This window comes from Pseudophryne corroboree, chromosome 4 (genome assembly GCF_028390025.1).
Source record: "Pseudophryne corroboree isolate aPseCor3 chromosome 4, aPseCor3.hap2, whole genome shotgun sequence".
In the NCBI taxonomy this organism is placed as follows: Eukaryota; Metazoa; Chordata; class Amphibia; order Anura; family Myobatrachidae; genus Pseudophryne; species Pseudophryne corroboree.
Window position 1 is genome coordinate 725,702,132 of NC_086447.1, and position 17,687 is coordinate 725,719,818.

At 44.5% G+C, this 17,687-nt stretch overlaps 1 protein-coding gene across 1 annotated transcript in view; it reads right to left on the minus strand.

The window, feature by feature from the left end:
• The window catches only part of MTR (5-methyltetrahydrofolate-homocysteine methyltransferase), a 224,570-nt gene that overhangs the window by 196,225 nt on the left and 10,658 nt on the right, over positions 1 to 17,687 (minus strand). The window contains exons 2-6 of the mRNA XM_063918059.1: positions 10,151 to 10,365; positions 8,072 to 8,161; positions 6,424 to 6,493; positions 5,769 to 5,861; positions 4,665 to 4,771 (exon numbers count right to left, since the gene is read on the minus strand). Coding sequence (XP_063774129.1) covers positions 4,665 to 4,771; positions 5,769 to 5,861; positions 6,424 to 6,493; positions 8,072 to 8,161; positions 10,151 to 10,365 — 575 coding nt within the window. The remainder of the gene's footprint in view (positions 1 to 4,664; positions 4,772 to 5,768; positions 5,862 to 6,423; positions 6,494 to 8,071; positions 8,162 to 10,150; positions 10,366 to 17,687) is intronic.

A 17,687-nucleotide genomic window follows, 5' to 3' on the forward strand; every position in this document is an offset into this window, starting at 1 on the left:
AATCTTGGAGAGCGATACATTGGAGAAATTGCTTATAGTAACAAATCAGATTCTAACTACAATTTATCTAGCACAGCTTGTAAAATGACAGTTGGAAGCGGATTGGTTGTTGGCTGCATCGTTCAAGATTCCCTAAACAAAGCAAGGATATATACCACCAGCTGTCCTCCTAGAGCCGTAGCCATCTAAGTTTGGCAATAACTGAGGTGCCAGAGAGGTAAAACAAGAGGAGAAGAGCTCCAGCGGCCGCGGCAAAATGATAACTAGACCTCTATAGTTCTGATGTCTGTTTATCATTTTGCTGTGATACTCAATTCTGAACATGGTAGTCAAGGCACACTAACAGTTCAGGTTTTTATGATATCCATGTTTGAGCACAGATGGTCAACGCAAAATAATGGAGTTACTAACTAAATCATCTGTGCTCAAGTAGGATTATCCTTAAAACATGGACTGTTAGAGTGCCTTGAGGACCGAGGTTGGGAATCCGTGGTTTCAGATACCAACGCTAAGTCAAGAAGAGGGCAGCAATTTTTGGTTGTCATATCTAAGAAAGAGTGAAACTACATATTTCAGACAAAACCAATCATATACTCAAAACCCTATACTGTAAGTATACACTCAGGATCCCGGCACTGGAATCCCGACAGTCATCAGAACACAGACGATGGAATCCCAAAAGTATCAGGATCCCGACAACAGATCCCTGACAGTCCGGATCCTGAAGGTAAGTATGTACGTCTGCGTAAAGGGGGAAGGGGGGGTTTAGGCACACTCCGGGGGGTTAGAGTTAGGCTGCTGGGTGGGGGAGGTTAGAGTTAGGCTGCAGAAAGGGGGGAGGTTAGGTTTAGGCACCACGGGGGAGGTTAGGGTTAGGCACCAATAGGGAAGGTTAGGGTTAGGCTGCAGACAGGGAGAGTTAGGGACCTACTGAAACCATACTATATACTGAATCCATACTGTATGTAGAGAGAAAATTTATTTATTTATTACCAGTTATTTATATAGCGCACACATATTCCGCAGCGCTTTACAGAGAATATTTGTACATTCACATCAGTCCCTGTCCCAGTGGAACTTACAATCTATATTCCCTACCACATGTACACACACATTCACGCTAGGGATAATTTTTGTTGGAAGCCAATTAACCTACCAGTATATTTTTGGATTGTGGGAGGAAACCGGAGCACCCGGAGGAAACCCACGCAAGTACGGGGAGAATATACAAACTCCGCACAGTTAGGGCCATGGTGGGAATCGAACCCATGACCTCATTGCTGTGAGGTAGTAATGCTAACCATTACACCATCCGTACTGCCCAATATGTAGGCCTATATAGTTTTTAACTTCTGCCAGAAATTTCACTAATTAAATGAAGAATAAATCACATCCTGCTTTTCTGTTGTAGACACTATATTATCTCAGGGACACAAATGTGCAAGTCAGCAAGGACTTGCTAACAATCTATAAAGCCAGTGACCTTTGACTGACAGCATTCATTTGATAGTGTTACAGTACTTTAGAAGAGAGATAATACGAAACATAGGATGGCTTATATAGACCAAACAATATTAGTTTATAAAAGCCACCCATGGTTCATTTTTGGAGCAATGAATCCTTTTATCGATATACACCTATAATTTTGTATAGCTGTAGAATTACACATTATGGGGAGAGGAATTCAATTGTTGGCAGGAAATTCATTGAAAAGCAAAACCCGCGGCTGTGGGAAAAACCCTGCAGCCACATGGTTTTGACAATCAATTGAAGTACAGAAAATGGAAAAATGTAATGCAGTGATTTCTACAGAATTTATCGTGTCTGATTTTTCTAAAATCCATAATTTTTAGGAGGGTGTGTAAATGCCTCCCAGCAGCCCCCTCTCCAGTGGAATGATGGAGGGGAGTCCAGCAAATATGAGACTAATTCTGCTAATCTGTTCGTATCAGAGTCTTAAATCTAGGAGCATAGGGTTCAATGTTAAAGATATCCAGCAAAAAAAAAAAACAGGACTGTCCTAGGAATTTCATGTTATTCCAGAGTGATTGTCGCTACTCAAAGAACACATTGGCCAAATATAATAGCTTGCATTTTGCAGCAGTCAGCGCCATTTCAGCGATATAATTATTATATTTAAAGCGGCAATGAGTTTAAAAGAAAGAACAACAATGATTTTCCTATAAACCAACTGGCACTTTAAATCTAATTACTACAGGCTTTTGCAAATCGCAGGTTATTACATTTGGCCCAGTATGCTGCATTCAACTTTGTGGAGTAAAAAAAAAAAAAAGGCTGCATGGTGCTACAACTGTTTGCTTGCTGCCTCGCAGAACTAATGTCTTGGGTTCAAATCCCACAAAGGCACAATCGGTGTTGTTTATTTATTCTCCCCCCGTGTTTCCATTGGTTTCCTCCCGCAATCCATTTTCTTTAAAGCTACAGCTGTTGTGCAATTAGAGCTCAATGTGCACTATAAGGTACAAATAGTACTATTACCACGAGTGCTTATCTTACAGATTGGTGCATGTAGTACGGATTCCAGCAGCCTGTACTAAGCTAAAGGTCAGGTCATCAGTTTAATACAATTCAGATTCACAGGCCTTTCAGCTGTTACTCAGCTAAAGGGTGGATATGATGGAAAATAATTTATTTTATATAGCATTTTGCCATTTTTGACATGGTTTCTGTCACGACTAGGAGGTTCATTTATCTAATGAGGATAAAGATAATATGGTTTTCCTCGTATCTCTCCAACCGATCCTTCTTTTAGTATTTGCACCTTTCTCACAATCATGGCAGTGTAAATTCACACAATGCTGCTTGCTGGGTTCCTTGGTGCAGCTCAGTCATATTAGTCCCCAGTCTGTTTAGTCTCTTGTTTGCACTGCTATGCCATGCAAATCCTACGAGTACCTTGTGGTGCATTAGCAGTGTCAAAAAAGATTCAACTTGAGTAAAATATTATACAGGGCGCACCAAACAGGGCTATTTAGCAGATTAATAATAGGTGTATGTGGAAACATCTGTACCGTCTCCTCTCTCTCCTAAATCTACAACCTCCTCTTCACCTCGGTCACAAGGTAATCATTGCCTCTCCTCCCCACTTACCAACTCTCAATCCTGTCTCAAAGACTTCTCCTGCACTGCCCCTAATCTACAGAATGCTTTTCCTCGCCCTTTAGACCAGTGTTTCCCAACCTCGGTCCTCAAGGCCCACTAACAGTCCTGGTTTTAGTGATATCCAGGCTTGAACACAGGTGACTTAATTAGTACCTCAGTTATTTTGATTTAACCATCTGTGATGAAGCCTGGATATCACTAAAACCTGCACTGTTGGTGTGCCTTGAGGACCGCGGTTGGGAATGCCTGCTTTAGACTGTCTCCAAATCTTCATTGCTACAAATGCTCCCCCTAAAATTCAACTATTCACACTAGCCTACCTCATCTCTGCCGACTCTGTTCTCTCTCCTTGACCCTTTATATCTCACCAAAATCTCAACCCTTTGTAAACTCTTGCATACAGGTTTCGTCCACTTCTATTTTTATCTCTCCCCTTAAACTCACTGATACGTATACACTTGTAACTATGCCTACACATTTTCTGTAATTATGTTTATATGTAGTTTCGTTACTTTGTTTATCATATCTTTGGGTTTGCTCTGTACGGCACTGCAGAACTTTGTAGCATGCTATGCATAAATGTAATATTAGAATTTATTATCATAATAAGTCTCAGTCCAATTATGAAAAGATGTGCAAATGTATGCAAACAGGGGCATTGTAGGTCTTAAGAATAATAAAAATAATTGTATATTGGTTTGTCACTTGCACTCTGTGGGTGGCATAGTCTCTTTAACCACTTGCCTGGCATGACCGCATCAGATGTGACCACACTAGCAAGTGCTTTATCTGACCTGGTCACACAGGATGCGACCAGATAAACAGTGTTAGCAGCTGCAGGGAAGAGAAACTTTCCACCGCTGCAGCACTCAGAGGGACAATTTAAACACACTACCAGTGTCGGCTCCTACCTTCTTGTAGGAGGGGGAACTGCTGCTACATGTACCCGGAGAGGAGACCGCCAGCAACTGCCGGCCGGGTACCGGCACCTATGCAATAGATTTGGCAGATGTCGGGGCTGGTGCATTTGCATAACCGGCGGTGGGGACTGCGCATGTGCAAGGCTCCAGCTTCTACGGACTGCATCGGCAGCAGCCCACAGAAGCCGGCTAGGTCTGACGATGAGACAGGGAGTGGCTTCCTACAGGAAGCACACTCTCTGTTAATCATAGGTCAGTATGGCAGTCCCAGAGGGAGAAGCACCTCCCAATGGGACTGCCTGTCCTGTGGGTGACTGGCAAGTAGCACTTCCATTAGGAAGTCACTGCCAGACACAGTGAAGCCAGCGTAGTCACGGACTGCAACTGGCTCACTGAGGTGCCAGATTTTACTGGGTGACTGCAGTCCAGCAGCTCAAAGGTAATATACGCCACTGCACACTATTTATAACACCCAATCCCCCCCAACTATTAAAATAAGTTACACATTTCATATTGTCACTTATTTCCAAACCCCCTGGATTGCACTGGTACCCTGCTAAGGATTACTTTTTTTTTTTAACCACAATGTAATGTTCCTGTCATTTTGAATTAGACACTTACTTTAGCATTGGCTGTATCAAAAATAGTTTCTACCAGCAAAATGTCAACACCACCATCTAGAAGACCTCTTGCCTGCTCTGCATAGGCATCCACAAGCTCATCAAAGGCTGGGGGGAAAAAAAAAAAAAAAAGACATAAATGGCATTGTTACACCAATGACGGAAGACCAAAGCAACCTTGAATACGGAAACATCTACGTGACAATGGTCTTATAGCCTTTGAGTTTGTATAAAAATGGTACAGTAGGTACGATATTATTGAAGAGATTATATTGGAACATATTGGAGTGATGCCTATCAACGTATGCTGATGCTGAACATTAACTTTTATTTTAACAAGCTGCATTGCATGAACTTTGTTTCATATGCAGGCAAATTGCAAGCACTGTGTGCACGTCTCAATGGAAAGAGGTTTACACATCACAGTGCTCAATCTTGAACCCTAAAATCAAATTCAGAAGTTGGTGGGGACTCCTGGAACTATAATTTACTCAATGCATGAAGTGTGTCTCTCTTTACACATGCATAGCTCCAAAGTGGAGACACACTCATGGCTGAAATGATGGGGCCCGGGACTGACAAATTTGGCAGGACACCCCACCACACACACTGCCCCATAACTCCCTACTGCATCCCAAAACCTTACCAATTTGAGGGGGCCCGGATGGCAGCGGTGAGGAGTGGGGGGCCAGGCCAGCTGCCTGAACACCGGCAGGCAGCCACAGAGCGGTAGAGCTGTGGCGGTATTCTTACTACAGAACTGGCCGTGAACCAATCAGAACTCACAGACCAGCAGACAATCAGGAGCTGCCATTTGGCGAGCTCCGATTGGCTCACGACTCGCTTTATAATAAGAAAACCGCCACAGCTATGTCCCTCTGTGGCTGCCTGCTGATGCGCAGGCAGCTGGCCTGGCCCTCCCGATCCTCACTGCTGCCACCCGGGACCCTTTTCAGTAAGGGCCCGGAACTGGAGTCCCCACCATCCACTCTTGATGGCGGGCCTGGACACACTGACCTGAAAATGAACACAGTTGCCACAAATACCCCACTGTAACATGGCAGACAAAACAATTAACGGATAGTACTAAAAAATATGCACTTACTAACATTTCTGTAGTCTGGTCTTTCAACAGAGGGAGACACAGATAATGTTTTGTTGGTTGGCCCCATAGCTCCTGCCACATATCTCTTAATTCCTAAAAAAAAAAAAAAAGTATGGTAAATAAAAGTCTCAGCAAGGCTAGTACCCAGGGCATGTCCTAGTTCAACATCAATTACCCCACTACCTAACACAGAGTGACATATTACACACACACACACAAACTGAGCTATGCTAATATTACATCAAAACGACATACTCGAAGATTATACTGTCATATGAGACGCTCTTATCAGCCTTACTCTGACTTTCTGCTACACTATGGTTTTAAGTGTAAAGGACGTATAAATGATTATCTCTTCTGTTTTCATCACAATCAGCAAAATACACATTCCCCCAGCTTCCAGACCTAACTAGTCATGTTTATGTTACTTCACCCATCAGAGTTCAGCACCTCTGCATGCCTCCAATATAATGCCAAAATGATGCAAGGTTTACAACAGTTGCTACGTTGATTTCAGTGCACAGATGATGATGAAACACAAATAAATGTGTAAAAAAAAAAAAACGACAAGAAAAGTGGTAATTGAAAAGAAGGCAGGTTGGACTTTCTATTCTAAATTTAGTCAAATAAATATGAAATATAGGGTCATTCCCACCTGTCTCAGATGCGACATCATCTGCTGCTTTTCTAGCTACTTCTGCAGAAACCTTGTTCATACGATAAGCCTGTGACACAATAAGAACTTTCAGCAATTAAATTCTTTTGAGATGCAGAAGAAAATGAAAATAGCTGGAATTACATACATGTAAATTAAGACATTTGTGAAATCATAAAAGTGCAAATCCTTGACAGATACCTCATCCCAGGACCTATGAAGTAACAAAATACCATGTACAATCTGAAATGGAGCATGTTGAACAATGGACTGTGAATGAGCTTATAGAAAGAAACCATTGAATACAATTATGTTACATGGCTTGAGTTGCTGGAATAAACGGTTTTCTCTCTCTCTATCAGTACATACAGAGTGGGCAAATCATTATGACCACCAGGTTAGTACTTTGTTTGGCCTCCTTTTCATCTTAATATGGCTTCAATTCTTCTAGGCATGGATTCTACTAACTGTTGGTATGGTTTGTGGGGAATATTAGCCCAAATGCTATTTTTTCCATAGTGTTGCCTCCACCAGCCTAAAGAGTGCCAACTATGCAAGAAGGATCCGTGGCTTTGTGCTGTTCTGTCCTTATCCGCACCACACCATCTGCATGATGTAATTGAAAACATGATTAGTCAGACAACATGATCTATTTCCAGTCATTTCCTGTCCAATTAATGTGTACCCAAGCAAACGGCAGGCTTTTCTCCCCATATGCAGAAGATAGCAATGGCATACCGACAGGCCTTCTGCTTGTGTAGCCCATATGATTTCATTTGCAGTGCACTGCTCATTGAGAGGACATCAGAATTGGGTCCAGATTCAAATTGTCCGTAATCTGATGTACTGTTGCCCATTTGTGGGACTGAACGCCAACGATCATCCCATCTTCTAATTCCATTTAACCATTATTTCAGGAGTGATACGCTTAATTAGTCTCTCCATATATTCACCTTTCCCTTATACAGATTCATGCGTCCTAAGTCAGCAGTATCTGCTCATTACCTGGTCATAATAATTTGGCCACTCAATTAAATGTATGGATGGATAGATAGATTTTTATGGTTTCCTGAAGTACGTTGTATAGTTGAGGTAGTCAATCAACAGTTTCTATCCACACTGCCGGCTTGCCATCAGTTTGCTTCACAGTGTTAAGCAGAAAACAACATAAGATAATTAGCTGCATGCAATATAGTGACTGTTACAATAATCTAAAAACTATCATTTTAATCATTTTAAAGGTCCATACACACTGGGCGATTTTCCCCTCTGCCCAGCGATGTCAGCGGGGGTGAGCAGCCCCGCCGTTCATCTACTGGTAATACCAGCAGATGAACGGCGGCCGCTGGTGATGAAGAGGGAGCACGCATCAGTGCTCACAGCTTATCATTTGGGTATACACACTGGGCGGCTTTGAGCTGAAAGCAGCTCAAAACACCAAAGGTGAGCTGCTTTCAGCTCAAAATCACCCAGTGTGTATGGGCCTTAAGCCTCCAATCTGCATACTGAAAACCCAGTGATAATTATTTTCTGTAACAATATCTGTTAATACTAATACCACATGTTTTATTAGACAATGTACAATAAGAAGACAAAGAGAAATGTGACCCCCGGGTCAGCAGGCAATCCTGATAACTTTGGAACGAACCATGTGTTCAAGGCCATAATCTGCCTGTGCGATACTTGTACTGCTGAATGTGTTGGTTTCCACAATATCTGCTCCGCAGAGTAAATACTCCTACAAATAAAACAAGGGAAACATTCTATCAGACAAGTACTGTTACTTGAACTGGAAGACAGCTGGATAAATACAGAACTTTATGTAAGTTGGAATGTGTAGCAAAGAGAACTATCAAAATAAACCTTGGGTATTCCAGACCAGCACAAACATTGTGCTGCAGCCTGGTGGAGTAGGTTATTCTGTGTCTATTACACTTTAAATAACAGCTTGAAAAACTATCTTCTCATTTTATTGTGGTCTCTAAGATATACAGACAGCGGCACTCACAGGAAATGTGTATTTCACATCACAAATTAATCCAACGTTTCGGGGCTCACACACCCCCTTTGTCAAGGTGTGTAACGGTGTTCTCATTTATGGTCTATGCCACACTGTGTTACATGCATTTTATATATAGGTTTTATATGGTAATAATTCCTTGAAGACTGTGCATATTATCTTGAAAATTCTATTTAAATAATGCAGTGCCTATGGTTCAAGGTTTTGTTATTTTTAGTGAATGAAATCGCATTAGTTTCAAAGCTTATTCTTTCATTTGGAAAATTCACCAAATCAGTTCACAAATAAGTCCCGATAAGATATCATTTTGTAGAACAATTTACACCGCTTGAAGAAACAAGCAACCCCATGTCTGTTATTATGTGTGCACATGTACAATATACTCATCCAGCGTTCTAGAGTCTAGGCCGCTTCCCACTATAATACTGTAGGAGACCAAAAACATGGTATCCTCTCTGCCAGTGCCGGAACTCTGCTGGGATATGGCGGCTTTGGTAATTTACAAGCTTGTGACCCTTGGAGGTAGCCATGCTATTTAAACACATTACACCAAAACAGCAAAAACACCTAAACAATTTTAAAATAAAATGTTAAATTAAAAAACAACACCCTAAACTAGTGCTTCCCAACATCGGTCCTTAAGGCACACTAACAGTCCATGTTTTGGTGATACCTATGTTGAGTATAGATGGATAAATCAAAATACTGTAATACCACTTTGACATTGCAAGGAATTGGAAACGGGTGCGACCCAGCATTGGACCTTTTCAGACTAGCTTCCCGATTTGGCAATATGCCGGGTCAGGTTGCTATTGGGAGCAGGGACAGAGCCGGCATAGGGGGGCAGAGGCGTTGCTGGGAGATGAGGTCATCTCCACGCTGCCTCTGCTGTGAACGGGTCCCATAGACACGAAAATCCGTTTACACTGCACCTGACCCGGTAGTAACCTGGGAATAACCCTTCTTTATTCCAGAGTTGAATTACCGTGTGAGGCGACCCAGGAATTCATCAGTGACCCGGCAATATACCGGGTTGATACCGGGTTATTTGTGCAGTGTGAAAGGGGTATAACTGAGGCACTAATTAAGCCACCTGTGCTCATGTATGGCTATCACTAAAATCTGAACTGTTAGTGTAAAATTTTTGCTTCACCATTGTATACTGAGCAAATGGTGACTCAGACTAAAAGCTACCAGCTGTGATTGGTTGGCAGCCTTTAGCAGTCAATGCTAATAACATGCGGTTGGGTCATATTTTATGGGTATTTTGATTGTTTTTGCCACTTTAGACTACAGTGGAGCATGCAAGACCAAAGCATGAACTTATTTTAATTAGTACCCAGTCTAAATATAATTAGTATTTTCTTTTAGCACTCCTCCTTACAGTGCCATAGCAAAGCACTAATGGGTCAGCAAGAGGGGGCCGGGATAAGGAAACTGAGTGCCGGGCACGTCATAAGGATGAGCCAGATGACTCTGGGGCGGCGCTCCAGATACCCTACAATTCAAATACAGGTGCAACTAAGGCAGTGACGGTACCACCCCTTCAGCTTTGAACCCTGGATGGCGGCACCGCTTGCACACCCTAGTTATGGACCTGCCTCCTTATACAACTCACTGCAAGCTTGGTCTTTTTATGTAAGCATTAATAAAGGAACAAAGTAAACAGTTTAAATTTAAGCTGTGTAGCTGGCTATAAGATAATACCTTGTGAATTTTGTACACTACGTCAGACTGGGTGATGCTTAAGAGATCGTTATTTCCTTTTAAAGATTTGCCATGGTCTATAAACTCTTGCCCCCTGAAGGACTCCTCCGAGAGAGTATGCTGCTGGATCATGGTGCCCATGCCACCATCCAACACCATGATCCGCTCCCTAAGGATTGATTCCAGTTCTTCGTGTAGGTTGACCGGAGAAACAGCTGGAAAAAATGAAAATAAATCAAACAAATGTACAACTACTTCAAATAAAGAGATCTGATAATTCGGACCTACTGTAAATGGCACATTACTTCCAGCAGCACACACACATATACACACACACAGTGTCACATATATGTTTGCTATTAATCCTGACAATATCAGCAAGATATTACTGGGAATTACAGTCATTTTTAAGTGATATCAGACCCACAGTAACACTCAGCTGCAAAATTGGTTCGATTGCCGGAGACCACAGCCTCTGTGGCCCTCTTAAGAAAATAATCATCATGATAAGCTATCCAGTTGCAAGAACTCCTTTTTGTAGAAACTTCAGTAAATCTCATTAAGTTTACCGATTTTGCGTATGTTTAACACACAGATAATGTAAGTGAAAGAGAGCTGAACGTATTATTACAACATGGTGTCAGTGATTGTGGTGCTATATGCATGTGTCAATTAAAAGCATCTGTACTTCTGGGATGTAGTTGGTATCTCAATGTTCAAGATGCTGACGGTCAGAAGACCGGAGCCGGAATCCCGACACCGCTCAGAATTCAGATGCCGGAATCCCAACAGTCAGCATACGGAACGTAAGTATGCCGAGGAGGGCTAGGGTTAGGCTGCGGGAGGGAATGTTTAGGGTTAGAGTTAGGCTGTGGGAGGGCAGGGTTAGGGGTAGGATAAGTAGAAAGGTTAGCAGATTTACACACTGACTGTCGGGGTGCCGCTGTCGGTATTCTGACCGCCGGAATTCTGACCGTCAGGATCCTGTACCCAACCTGTACTTCTGACCAGTGATATTATTGACCATTTATTATTAACAGTTATTTAACAGCACAAGTATTGCCCACAGTACTTTACAATTTACAGGTAACACAGGATTTAAGGGTCTATTTATTAAGCCTTGGATGGAGATAAAGTCGCTGGAGATAAAGTACCAGCCAATCGGCTCCTAACTGCTATGCCACAGGCTGTGTTTGAAAACTGACAGGAGCCGATTGACTGCGACTTTATCTCCATTCAAGGCTTAGTAAATAGACCCCTTAGTGGTCTATGTACTAAGCCTTGGGGAGAGATAAAGTGGATGGAGATAAAGTCCCAGCCAATCAGCTCCTAACTGCCATTTTTTAGGCTGTGGGGGACATGTACTAAGCAGTGATAAAAGTGGAGAAGTGAGTCAGTGGAGAAGCTGCCCATGGCAACCAATCAGCTGCTCTATATATTTTTATAGTTTGCAAACTATAAATGTTACGTCAATGCTGATTGGTTGCCATGGGCAACTTCTCCACTGGCTCACTTCTCCGCTTTTATCACTGCTTAGTACATGTACCCCTGTGTTTGATAAAAGACAGTTAGGAGCTTTATCTCTGTCCACTTTATCCTTCTCCAAGGCTTAGTACATAGACCCCTTAGGGGGAGATGTACAAAGCAGTGAAAAGAGTGAAGTGAGCCTGTGAAGTTGCCCATGGCAACCAATCAGCTGATCTGTATAATTTCATAATATGCAAATTTTAAATGTCACTTCAATGTTGATTGGTTGCCTTGGGCAACTTCTCCACTGGCACACTTCTCTACTCTTATCACTGCTTAGTACATCACCATAGTCTGAAACCCTGTTATATAAATGTTACTAACATTCTCTGCCTAGTAGTGCATACATTTTTCATGGAGCTCCTCTGGTCAGTAGCACAGAACTGTGAAGTAAATTTTAATTACTGCTTAAAAAAACCAAAAAAAAAAAACCAATGGAGCGGGGTTGGAGAGGACCAATCACAATCTCTTGATTGTGGTATGCGATTGGTCCTCCAGCTCACATCCTGCCTTCTCAGCATCACATAGCCCCAGTTTTCAGACACCACCGGACAGACAAGCACTTCTGGCTCCAAACTATAGCAAGAGTAATGTTAGAAAAATGTATACAGTAGAAAATCCTATATTATAAAATAAGATTTTACTTACCGATAAATCTATTTCTCGTAGTCCGTAGAGGATGCTGGGGACTCCGTCAGGACCATGGGGAATAGCGGCTCCGCAGGAGACAGGGCACAAAAATAAAGCTTTAGGATCAGGTGGTGTGCACTGGCTCCTCCCCCTATGACCCTCCTCCAAGCCTCAGTTAGGATACTGTGCCCGGACGAGCGTACACAATAAGGAAGGATATTGAATCCCGGGTAAGACTCATACCAGCCACACCAATCACACCGTACAACTTGTGATCTGAACCCAGTTAACAGTATGACAAACGTAGGAGCCTCTGAACAGACGGCTCACAACAATAACAACCCGATTTTTTTGTAACAATAACTATGTACAAGTATTGCAGACAATCCGCACTTGGGATGGGCGCCCAGCATCCACTACGGACTACGAGAAATAGATTTATCGGTAAGTAAAATCTTATTTTCTCTGACGTCCTAAGTGGATGCTGGGGACTCCGTCAGGACCATGGGGATTATACCAAAGCTCCCAAACGGGCGGGAGAGTGCGGATGACTCTGCAGCACCGAATGAGAGAACTCCAGGTCCTCTTTAGCCAGGGTATCAAATTTGTAGAATTTTACAAACGTGTTCTCCCCCGACCACGTAGCTGCTCGGCAGAGTTGTAATGCCGAGACCCCCCGGGCAGCCGCCCAGGATGAGCCCACTTTCCTTGTGGAATGGGCCTTGACAGATTTTGGTTGTGGCAAGCCTGCCACAGAATGTGCAAGTTGAATTGTGCTACAAATCCAACGAGCAATCGTCTGCTTAGAAGCAGAAGCACCCAGCTTGTTGGGTGCATACAATATAAACAGCGAGTCAGACTTTCTGACTCCAGCCGTTCTTGAAATATATATTTTTCAATGCCCGGACCACGTCCAACAACTTGGAATCCTCCAAATCGTTAGTAGCCGCAGGCACCACAATAGGCTGGTTCAGGTGAAACGCTGACACCACCTTAGGCAGAAAATGAGGACGCGTCCGCAGTTCTGCCCTGTCCGAATGGAAAATCAGATATGGGCTCTTATATGATAAAGCCGCTAATTCTGATACTCTCCTGGCTGAAGCCAGGGCCAGTAGCATGGTTACTTTCCATGTAAGATATTTCAACTCCACCGATTTGAGTGGCTCAAACCAATGGGATTTGAGAAAATCCAAAACTACATTAAGATCCCACGGTGCCACTGGGGGCACAAACGGGGGCTGTATATGTAGTACTCCTTTTACAAAAGTCTGGACTACAGGAACTGAAGCCAATTCTTTCTGGAAGAAAATCGACAGGGCCGAAATTTGAACCTTAATGGACCCCAATTTGAGGCCCATAGACAATCCTGTTTGCAGGAAATGTAGGAATCGACCCAGTTGAAATTCCTCCGTGGGGGCCTTCCTGGCCTCACACCACGCAACATATTTTCTCCAAATGCGGTGATAATGTTGTGCAGTCACCTCCTTCCTGGCTTTTACCAGTGTAGGAATGACCTCTTCCGGAATGCCTTTTTCCCTTAGAATTCGGTGTTCAACCGCCATGCCGTCAAACGCAGCCGCGGTAAGTCTTGGAATAGACACGGTCCCTGCTGAAGCAGGTCCCGTCTTAGAGGTAGAGGCCACGGATCCTCCGTGAGCATCTCTTGAAGTTCCGGGTACCAAGTTCTTCTTGGCCAATCCGGAGCCACGAGTATCGTTCTTACTCCCCTTTGCCGTATAATTCTCAGTACTTTTGGTATGAGAGGCAGAGGAGGGAACACATACACTGACTGGAACACCCACTGTGTTACCAGAGCGTCCACAGCTATTGCCTGAGGGTCTCTTGACCTGGCGCAATACCTGTCCAGTTTTTTGTTGAGGCGGGACGCCATCATATCCACCTTTGGTTTTTCTCAACGGTTCACAATCATGTGGAAGACTTCTGGATGAAGTCCCCACTCTCCCGGGTGTAGATCGTGTCTGCTGAGGAAGTCTGCTTCCCAGTTGTCCACTCCCGGAATGAACACTGCTGACAGTGCTATCACATGATCTTCCGCCCAGCGAAGAATCCTTGCAGCTTCTGCCATTGCTGTCCTGCTTCTTGTGCCGCCCTGTCTGTTTACGTGGGCGACTGCCGTGATGTTGTCCGACTGGATCAACACCGGCTGACCCTGAAGCAGGGGTTTTGCCAGACTTAGAGCATTGTAAATCGCTCTTAGCTCCAGTATATTTATGTGAAAAGACATCTCCAGGCTTGACCATACTCCCTGGAAGTTTCTTCCCTGTGTGACCGCTCCCCAGCCTCTCAGACTGGCATCCGTGGTCACCAGGACCCAGTCCTGTATGCCGAATCTGCGGCCCTCTAACAGATGAGCACTCTGCAACCACCACAGAAGAGACACCCTTGTCCGTGGTGATAAGGTTATCCGCTGGTGCATCTGCAGATGCGATCCGGACCATTTGTCCAACAGATCCCACTGAAAAGTTCGTGCGTGGAATCTGCCGAATGGAATCGCTTCGTAAGAAGCCACCATCTTTCCCAGGACTCTTGTGCATTGATGCACAGACACTTTTCCTGGTTTTAGGAGGTTCCTGACAAGTTTGGATAACTCCTTGGCTTTCTCCTCCGGAAGAAACACCTTTTTCTGAACCGTGTCCAGAATCATTCCCAGGAACAGCAGACGTGTTGTCGGTGTCAACTGAGATTTTGGAAAATTCAGAATCCACCCGTGTTGTTGCAGCACTAATTGGGTTAGTGCTACTCCGTCCTCCAGCTGTTCTCTGGACCTTGCCCTTATCAGGAGATCGTCCAAGTAAGGGATAATTAATACGCCTCTTCTTCGAAGAAGAATCATCATTTCGGCCATTACCTTGGTAAAGACCCGAGGTGCCGTGGACAATCCAAACGGCAGCGTCTGAAACTGATAATGACAGTTTTGCACCACGAACCTGAGGTACCCTTGATGTGAAGGGCAAATTGGGACATGCAGGTAAGCATCCTTTATGTCCAGGGACACCATAAAGTCCCCTTCTTCCAGATTCGCTATCACTGCTCTGAGTGACTCCATCTTGAATTTGAATTTCTGTATGTACAGGTTCAAAGATTTCAGATTTAGAATAGGTCTTACCGAGCCGTCCGGCTTCGGTACCACAAATAGCGTGGAGTAATACCCTTTTCCTTGTTGTAGGAGGGGTACCTTGACTATCACCTGCTGAGAAAACAGCTTGTGAATGGCTTCCAATACCGTCGCCCTGTCTGAGGGAGACGTTGGCAAAGCAGACTTTTAGGAACCGGCGAGGGGGAGACTTCTCGAATTCCAACCTGTAACCCTGAGATACTACCTGCAGGATCCAGGGGTCCACCTGTGAGCAAGCCCACTGTGCGCTGAAATTCTTGAGTCGACCCCCCACCGCTCCTGAGTCCGCTTGAAAAGCCCCAGCGTCATGCTGAGGGCTTTGCAGAACCCTGGGAGGGCTTCTGTTCCTGGGCAGGAGCTGCTTGCTGTCCTCTCTTACCCCTTCCTCTGCCCCGGGGCAGATATGACTGTCCTTTTGCCCGCTTGTTCTTATAGGACCGAAAGGACTGCGGCTGAAAAGACGGTGTCTTTTTCTGTTGGGAGGGGGTCTGAGGTAAAAAGGTGGATTTTCCGGCAGTTGCCGTGGCCACCAGATCCGATAGACCGACGCCAAATAATTCCTCCCCTTTATACGGCAATACTTCCATATGTCGTTTAGAATCCGCATCACCTGACCACTGTCGCGTCCATAAACTTCTTCTGGCAGATATGGACATCGCATTTACTCTCGATGCCAGAGTGCAAATATCCCTCTGAGCATCTCGCATATAAAGAAAAGCATCCTTTAATTGCTCTATAGTCAATAAAATACTGTCCCTATCCAGGGTATCAATATTTTCAGTCAGGGAATCCGACCAGACCACCCCAGCACTGCACATCCAGGCTGAGGCGATGGCTGGTCGCAGTATAACACCAGTATGTGTGTATATACTTTTTAGGGTAGTTTCCAGCCTCCTATCAGCTGGATCCTTGAGGGCGGCCGTATCAGGAGACGGTAACGCCACTTGTTTTGATAAGCGTGTGAGCGCCTTATCCACCCTAGGGGGTGTTTCCCAGCGCGCCCTAACCTCTGGCGGGAAAGGGTATAATGCCAATAACCTTTTTTGAAATTAGCACTTTTCTATCTGGGTTAACCCACGCTTCATCACATACATCATTCAATTCCTCTGATTCAGGAAAAACTACAGGTAGTTTTTTCACCCCCCACATAATACCCCTTTTTGTGGTACTTGCAGTATCAGAGATATGCAAAACCTCCTTCATTGCAGTGATCATATAACGTGTGGCCCTACTTGAAAATACGTTTGTTTCTTCACCGTCGACACTAGATTCAGTGTCCGTGTCTGGGTCTGTGTCGACCGACTGAGGTAAAGGGCGTTTTACAGCCCCCGACGGTGTCTGAGACGCCTGGGCAGGTACCAACTGGTTTTCCGGCCGTCTCATGTCGTCAACTGATTTTTGTAATGTGCTGACATTATCACGTAATTCCATAAACAAAGCCATCCATTCCGGTGTCGACTCCCTGGGGGGTGACATCACCATTATCGGCAATTGCTCTGCCTCCACACCAACATCGTCCTCATACATGTCGACACACACGTACCGACACACAGCAGACACACAGGGAATGCTCTTATCGAAGACAGGACCCCACTAGCCCTTTGGGGAGACAGAGGGAGAGTTTGCCAGCACACACCCAAGCGCTATAATATATATGGGAACAACCTTATATAAGTGTTGTATCCTTATAGCAGCTTAAATATATAAAATATCGCCAAAAAAAGTGCCCCCCCTCTCTGTTTTACCCTGTTTCTGTAGTGCAGTGCAGGGGAGAGTCCTGGGAGCCTTCCTCACAGCGGAGCTGAGCAGGAAAATGGCGCTGTGTGCTGAGGAGAATAAGCCCCGCCCCCTATTCCGGCGGGCTTTTCTCCCAGAGTTTGAGATATCTGGCATGGGTTTAATACATCCATATAGCCTCAAGGGCTATATGTGATGTATTTTTTAGCCATAAAAGGTATTATACATTGCTGCCCAGGGCGCCCCCAGCAGCGCCCTGCACCCTCCGTGACCTATGGTGTGAAGTGTGTGACAACAATGGCGCACAGCTGCAGTGCTGTGCGCTACCTTCATGAAAACTGAAAAGCCTTCTGCCGCCGGTTTCTGGACCTTCAATCTTCAGCATCTGCAAGGGGGGTCGGCGGCGCGGCTCCGGGACGAACCCCAGGGTGAGACCTGTGTTCCGACTCCCTCTGGAGCTAATGGTGTCCAGTAGCCTAAGAAGCCAATCCATCCTGCACGCAGGTG